The sequence below is a fragment of the Mus pahari genome, chromosome 12 (genome assembly GCF_900095145.1).
Source record: "Mus pahari chromosome 12, PAHARI_EIJ_v1.1, whole genome shotgun sequence".
Classification (NCBI taxonomy): Eukaryota; Metazoa; Chordata; class Mammalia; order Rodentia; family Muridae; genus Mus; species Mus pahari.
This window is the reverse complement of record NC_034601.1, coordinates 70,189,648-70,197,619: the sequence shown is the minus strand read 5'-3', so window position 1 is coordinate 70,197,619 and position 7,972 is coordinate 70,189,648. Positions and strand designations below refer to the sequence as shown.

Below are 7,972 nucleotides of genomic sequence, written 5' to 3'. Positions count from 1 at the left end.
TTTTTTTTTTTTTTTTTTTTTTTTTGGTGGTTGAGAAACAGACGTTCGGGTCAGAAGGAAGTGTGCGTCTCATTGGAGACGGCAAGGGTGACATGATGGGAAGAGGTTGTGATCGATGAGACATAGACCAGACACTGGAAGCGCACAACGGGGCTTGAGGGATTAGCACTTAGGGTCCAAGTAGGAAATTGAGCACAGCCAAGGTGGGGGAAGATATTATTAACAAAGAAACCGGAAAGAAACGAGTCTCGGGGTGGGAAGTAAGAAACAGTTCAAGAGGAGGATGTTCTTCAATAAGGTTCTTTTTTATTTTCATTTCTATATGTATGACTATTTTCCTATATATACACCCACATACCATGAGCATGCTGTGCCCTTAGTGATGTGTTTATAAAAAGATAAAGAAGTATAAGAATATGTTCTATAGGGGTGTGGTGAAGTATGGGGGAGAAGGCGTGCCTCAGTGGGCCCATGATGAGGCATCCCTTCCTGCTGAGGGACCAGCCATACGGTATAGTATAGAATAGAGGTTATTCAGGGCATGCGGAGGGGAATATGGAGGGTAGTAGAGGTAGAGAAAGGCAGAGAGAAGGAGAGAGTAAACAAGTTGAGGCTGGCCATGGCCACTTGGAGAGAGAGGGGAAGGGAAGAGGGGGGTGGAGCAAGAGGGCAAGAGGCAAAGAGAGGCAGGAGAAGCAAGAGAGGGAGGAGGGGCCAAGCAGCCCCTTTTACAGTGGGCCAGGCCTACCTGGCTGTTGCCAGGTACCTGTGGGGTGGAGTTTAGACAGAATGCTAAGACTTAGTGCCTAAAGATGGTGCTAGATTCCCCCACCCCCAAGATTAGAGTTACAAATTGTCGTGAGCCGCCATACAGAGAATTGAACCTGGGTCCTCTAGAAGAGCAGCCGCTGCTCTTAGGCACCAAGCCAACCCTGTAGCCCCAACAGAGCTATTTCTACCACAGGATTTAAGAGGGGTGGAGGCATGGTTTAGCCAGAGGTCGGTCGGTCGCTGCCCTTTCTCAGAAGGAATGTGACTTGGGAAGAGACAATTGGGGCAGTAAAGGCAGGCAGCCGCCTCAAAAGATCGGGTTAAGATAGGAAAACAGAGAGCAATGATGAGGGAGAAATACAGGGTTGAAGGCATACGGAAGAAGATGCTGAACACTGATAAGGTCCAGAGGTTAGAGATGAGCTAGGACAGTGATCCCCGAGCAACCAGAGGATGCTAGAGCTCATCGGCAGGAGGAACAAGGATCGAAGAACGAGGTTTCTGAGATGTTCAATCTGGAGGGAGAGAGAAGGCAAGATCTGCTTGCTTCTTTCTGCTTTGGAGTTAGGGTTCAAGGGGGCAATGGTCAAAGTCCAGTTTCTATTCTCCACTAAGCCAATGCCCAGGTGCCCTATTAAAACCCAGTTTTCCTCTCACCACTTCAGATAACGTCCCCACGCAATCCACTGACCTCAATTGCACAATCGCTCGCTGGCAGTAGGACCGGCCTCACTGCTCTGTGGGTCTTTAGGACAACCTCACCCTGTCTTGCTCTCCACAGAGGTCCTTCTTGCTGCCACGTTCGAATCTCCTGCTGCTTATTCCCAGACAGATGCTTCTCAGCCTTACCCGCCCCCTTAGCTGTTACTCATGGCTGACATCTCCTAGAATCCTTCCGCAGTTCAGGGCTGCAGGTCTTTGACTCTCTCCTGGGATCAGTCTTTTATTTTGTTTTTTGTTTTTAAATCTTGCCACTGAGTGGGGTCTTTGGTTTGGGTTTGGTTTTTGGCCTCCCCCCCCCCCCATGGTTTAAGACCCTGGTCAAGGGCTGGAGAGATGGTTCAGCACTTGATCTTGCAGAGGATCCAGGTTCTGGCGGTGGCGATGCACACCCAGCACTCGGAAGGCAGAGGCAGGCGAATTTCTGAGTTCGAGGCCAGCCTGGTCTACAGAGTGAGTTCCAGGACTCACTAGTGCTCATTAGTGCTGTCTCGAAAAACCTGTCTCAAAAAACCAACCCCCCCCCCCAAAAAAAAAAAACAACTTGCACTTGTTGGGCTGGAGGGATGGCTCAGTGGTTAAGAGCACTGACTGCTCTCCCTGTGGTCCTGAGTTCAATTCCCAGCAATCTCATGGTGGCTCACAACCATCTGTAATGGGATCTGATGCTCTCTTCTGGTGTGTGTCTGAAGAGAGCAATGGTGTGCTCATATACATAAAATAAATAAATCTTTTCAAAACAAACAAAGAAAAAAACCTTGCACTTTTCGTTATTCCCCACACAGATTGTGACATCACCACAAAATAATCAAGCCAGATGCTGTACTGCTGCTCTCCCACAAGGAACCAGACAGAAGCTTTCACATCACCCAACGCAGCGCGCAGACCCACGGGGAAGCTCAGCACTCCTGTGCAGCCTGTCTACCCTCAGACCAAGCCGGGTGTCCTGCTAAGAGTGGGCAGTTCTGCCCACCTCCAGAATGGCTGCACTGTTAACCATTCGGGAACTTTCACAACCCCCACAGCTTCTCAGGGCCATGGGTGTGAAGGGCTAACCTGGCCAACCTATCATTTTCTCCTAAGCTCTCAACACAGCCTTTACATCTTTCCACTAGGCATAGTCAGCAGTGATGTCATATGTCACTTGTTAACATTTAAAAAAAAAAAAACAAAAAAAAACTCCCAGGCCCCACCCTAGGCCATCTTATGAGTCATGTACAATAATTTTCAAAATGGTATTTGTTACATATTTTATATCCACTGAGCTTTCCAACCCCCAGACATCATATCCCTCCACTGCAGACTCACACATCTTTGTGAATACATTTTACAATTACAATGTCAAACACTTTTTTTCAGAAGCACCCAGCACACAACATAGTATATATATAGTAAGCCCTAAATACTTGAATGAATGGACCTTTTGATCTGTTAATTAATGGGAAAGTTTACTTAGGAACACAGCACGGAACATCTAAGGTACTCAAATAACAAAGGCCTGTCAGACAGTCAAATGGTTGTGGTAGCTTATGCCTTCCTTTAATTCCTGCTCCTGTGGGCTGAGACAGAAAGATGACCATGAGTTCAAAGCTAGCCTGGGCTACAGGGTACATTTCAGGCTAGCCCACCTAGCAACAGAGACTTCAGAAAGAATAAAAGGAAAATTGAGCCAGGAGTGGGGCAAGGAAAAGAAGGGGAGGTAGGAAACGGGGGACAGAAAGAAAAGGAGACAGAAGCTCAGACTGAAAGCCAGCTGAACCGGAAGTCATTTCCATGGTGTTATCAGGAAGCTGAAGGGTACGGTGAGGCTGTATGAGGTCACCCAGGTTTGGAGCAGAGATTGTAAAAAGGACAATGTGCCAAACCATGGGACAGCTGACACAGAAAGTGGGAAGGGACAAGTCAACAGGCTGGGAAGAACACACAGCTATCTTTACCTTCAGTGACTTCAGCCAAGGTTAGGTCAGGACAATGAGCTGTGCTGTGGAGACTCACTCCCAGGTCCCACCACCTCAGCATTCAGGAAGGGGAGCCATGAGCATGACCGTCAGGTCAGTCTGCCTACGTAACAGTACAAGTGACCTCATGAGAGAGAGTCGGAGAATGGATGGGAGGAGGGGGCAGAGGAGAGAGGAGGAGGGTTGGACAGACGCGAATAGCAGTGCCCTCTGGAATGACTCTATCAAGCCAAGTCACTGACAATTACCTCATACTTATTTTTTTGTGTGGTAAGAACAGTTAAAATATCAGCAATTTCTCAAGACTGTTATTAACTATGGTCAAGATGTTCAGGAAGAGGTCTCCTAAACTTCTCCCTTCTAGCCAATGGAAACAATGCATCCTGTGACCACCACCACCTTCTCAATCCCTTCCTCAGTACACCTATTCCAGACATGCAAAGCAACTGATGTATACAGAGGACCTGGCCACCATCCCAAGGCAAGCGAGGGAGGGAGTCAGGTTGTAAGTTTGACTCACATTGGAAGAGTGAACGCCAGCAGCACCCTGTTACTGAACAAACCTTCCGAAATGCTGGCGCTAAGATCACGCCAGTCGAATTTCCACCACAGATGAGAAGGACCTCATAAAGCCCAGCCCAGCTAAGGAGCTTTGGAGGCTAAAGGCGGTCAGAGAGTCAGTTAGCTTTGAACTCGTGGTCATCTTTCTGTCTCAGCCCACAGAACTGACCCCGGTAGGTTGTCCATGCTCCAGTGGATGGATCCACACCCAAGCTTATATGAACAGCACTGACTGGACTCACTGGATTGTGAAAGGACATGAAGTAGCTGGCAGGGGTGGGGGTGGGGGTGATCTGAGAAGAACTGGAAAACAGTGAGGTTGGTAAGATCAGGACGAACCATTTACATGTATGAAACCCTCAAAGAATTAGTTTTTTGGTGATTTGGGTTTGTTTGTTTTATTGTGCTTTGTTTTTGAGACAAGGTCTCTCTATATACCCGTGGCTGTCCTGAAACTCACTATGTAGATCAGGCTGGCCTTGAACTCAGATTCACCTGTCTCTGCTTCCCGATTGCTGGGATTAATGGCTGGTGCCGGCTAGGCACGGTAGTGCACATCCATCTATAATCCCACGACTTGGGAAGCAGAAGCAGAAGGATCAGGAATCCAAGGCCCATCCTTGGTTAGAGGGCAGCTCGGTCTACCTGAGGCTCTGAGACTAAAACCTGGGGCTCACCCAGGAAGACTACTTTCCAGCAGTGTCCTACGTGTGGAAAAGTCTCAGATTCCTCACAGTGACTCAAAAACACTCGACCATGACATTAAAAGGCTAAGTCATAAAATATCTGACACAAGGTCAAACCGACAGCAGGTTCTTCCTAAGTGACGGGTGACCGGTGGCAGATCGGAGGATGTCAATTACAGGCAATCAAAGAGAAAAGTGGCTGTCCCAAAGGTATAATCTCGCAGTGACGTGTGCCCAATGAACAGCAAAACTATGACTGCTGAAGGTTCATGTGCACACTCCTCCATGCCTCAGTTTCTCCATTCATACAATAGAGATGACTATAATCCACACCTTGGAGAGTGTTGCTTGAGAGACTAAAGGAATGGAGAGACAGCCCATGGAGGTGGGTGTGGGGGAGTACACCTGTAAAGCCAGCAAGCAGCAGGGGAAGGATGAAGGACACACTACTGGTAAATCTGCTGTCTACACATCCGAGTTCCAGACAAGCCTTGGATTACAGAGACCCTTAAGAAAAATCATGAGCCATTAGAAAAATGTAGCACTTACAGCTGGGGATGCGTGTAGCTCAGTTGGTACAGTGGTTGAACTGAGTTCCTAATACTAGCCCAGGAAAGAGGAAGAGGACCAAATGTTCAAAGTCATCCACCCAGTGTTCAAGGTCATGCTCCAACATAAGTTGGAGGTTAGACTTGCTCGAAAAGCAGGGGAGGGGGGAACATGCTTAGTAACTGTTTAACCAAAGGTTTAATGTTACTACTACATCTTATAGCTCCACTGCTGTTACTAATCCTATGACTTTGAACTACAGAGGCAATACAGTGGGACCTCTAGAGTCCCATCAGCATCCAGGACATCATACAAAACTCTTTAGAACTTGCAAAGACAAGTCTACAGCAGTGCAGTATTTAATGAGTAAAACTTATTTTGCAAAGAGAAGAGTGTTGGTGCCAGACTCGATTTCTCACCACTACGCTAAGAGCCAGATCTACAAAAATACTCAAAGTCATACATCAATAAGTTTCTGAGGTCTTTGAAATTCGGGATTAGGATTTATTTTATTTGTTGGTTGGTTGGTTTGTTGGGGATGGGGTGGGGTGGGAGGATCAACTGGGAAATATGAGTTCTGAAGCATAAAAACTAGAGTTGAAAATAGTTGTCCTGTTTAGACAAAAAAAGAAAATCTGTCCTTCAAGAGTGTGTTCATTACACACTAATGCACATTATATGAATGAACGGCTAAATATATTAAAATAGCCTTAATGGAAAGAGTGACCACCAGAGACGTATTTCAGAAGAGGAAGAGGAAGAAGTTAAAAAAAAAAAATTCATAAGAAAGGAAAAAAGAGGAAGATAGTCCCCTGCATCCTTCATTCCTCCAGTTTCTGCTTTGGATGTATTCAACTTCGGTTTGTTTTACCAAACAAAGGTGGGATTCACCAAGTAGACTGGCTCAACGGCCCTTCCTGTTTTCCAGAAGATTTAATTTTGAAATTTCAGCCAAGCCTAAAAGATCTGTATCCAAAAAAAAAAAAAAAAAAGGTGGAGGTGAAGGTGGTGTGGTAGCCTCGGCTCCACAGATTAGACTTGTTAATAGAATGTTGATCCCATGAGTAATGTTCACAGCTGTGGCATCCAACAATGGAATTAACATTTCAGCAGGAAGCAGAGAGAGCCATCCCAGTAGAGCCGAGGAGGCAGATCCAACAACCTTCCCAACTCGCGGGATACTAAAGATGATTATCTTTGGAAGCGGTGTGTGCTTGAATGCATGCCTCCTAGAGTTGAACGTGTAAAGCTTTTATATGACTCATTTGGCTTTAAAATTCCTCCAAATGCTTAGTATAGGAAATGAGGCCGACTTGTTAAAAACACACTTAGAAAAAGATTAATTTCTAAGTGCTAAAATGCGTATGCGTCCTGGGGTCCAGGCATTTTTTTTTTAATGCCTTGTTTCCTGAAAGAGACGCTCTGCAGCTGAAAGATGTACTGGGCGATTTCTAACACCACACGCCTCACCACCTGAACGTCAATCATCATACAAAAAAAAAAAAAAATCAACTTATTACAAAGCCGGGGTAACTCCTCCCCAACACTGATTTCTGACTGTCGGCTCCTAATACCTCGTCTCGGGGCTGCTCGGTCGAGCTAGCCTGTTCTTTGAGACTAAAAGCCAGCAGCTTCGGTGCTTCTTTCCTAGAGGTAGCCAGGGCGACTGACACCGAACGTCTCAGTCTTCTCTCAAATAATGGCGTTGGTAATTCAGCCTCCCCGGCTTGGACTACCCGATACCTAAAAACTCGCAGCCCGGAGCTTGGAAATCAGGGGAGGCTGGCGGCACACAACACCCAGGCAGACGCGGGAAACAGACAAGGGCAGATAAAGCCAAGTGGTCCCCAGGGTAAGCTGCCCTGGAGGCGCGCCCCACACGCCGCTGGGCGAGCCTCTGCCACCGCCACCGCCACTGCCACCGGACGATCGGGTCCCCGCTTCGCTGCTTCCCAGACGCCTCACGCCCCCTGCGCCGCTCCCGGGGACCGATGCATTCTCCGGGCTGGCGCGCGTGGTCCGGGGCAGATCACCCCGGGCCTGGGTGCCCATCCGCCACCACCACGACAGCGCCCCCCCAAATTGAGCCGCCCCCTCCCCCCACGCCCCATTGTTCCCGGGAGGCCGCGAGCTGGGAGCGCAAGCGATTGGGACGGAGAGGTGCCGCAACTCACCCGCGAGCCCGCACAGGAGCACGAAGCACAGTAGGAGCGCCATGGTAGCTGCCGGGTCGTGGCTTGCAGGTAACCGCTCTCGGGCTGGGAGCCCTGCTTTTCCCAGAGCCTGGTACACTCCCGACTGGCTCCCGGCGGTGGCAGCAGCGAAGGCACCTCTGCGCCCCGCCCCAGCTCGGCAGGTGAACGCGTCACTTCCGGCAGCACCCGGGAGCCCCTAAGCAAGAGCCCACAGTGTTGGCGCCCTGGGGTTGCCATGGAAACTGGGAGCAGCCCGCGTCCCACCCCCATCCCCACCCCCACTCCCCCTCTAGGGAACCTTGCAGTTCCAGGGGTCTGGCGCTGTGCACCTGCTTGCGCTAGCAGCGAGCCACCTCCAGCTCGCCCGAGCTTTCATCCCCCTGGTTAAATCGCTGCTTTGTGAACTGGGAAGCAGCGAGCCAGTCTCACTGCTGAAACCGCAGTCACGCCCTCCCCCTCGGAGCCCAGCTCCAGGCCGGAATCGCTCCCTCTCCCTAAACCTTGAGCTAGGTTTCTTTCGACACACCACCAG

General features: G+C 49.1%; 1 protein-coding gene across 2 annotated transcripts in view; it reads right to left on the bottom strand.

The window, feature by feature from the left end:
- Cxadr (CXADR Ig-like cell adhesion molecule) overlaps nucleotides 1–7,614 on the bottom strand; it is a 51,311-nt gene extending 43,697 nt beyond the window's left edge. For both annotated transcript variants that reach the window (XM_021209136.2, XM_021209135.2), the window contains exon 1: nucleotides 7,420–7,614. In XM_021209136.2, coding sequence (XP_021064795.1) covers nucleotides 7,420–7,462 — 43 coding nt within the window. In that variant the 5' untranslated portion in view covers nucleotides 7,463–7,614. The remainder of the gene's footprint in view (nucleotides 1–7,419) is intronic.
- Between the last annotated feature and the right edge of the window lie 358 nt (nucleotides 7,615–7,972).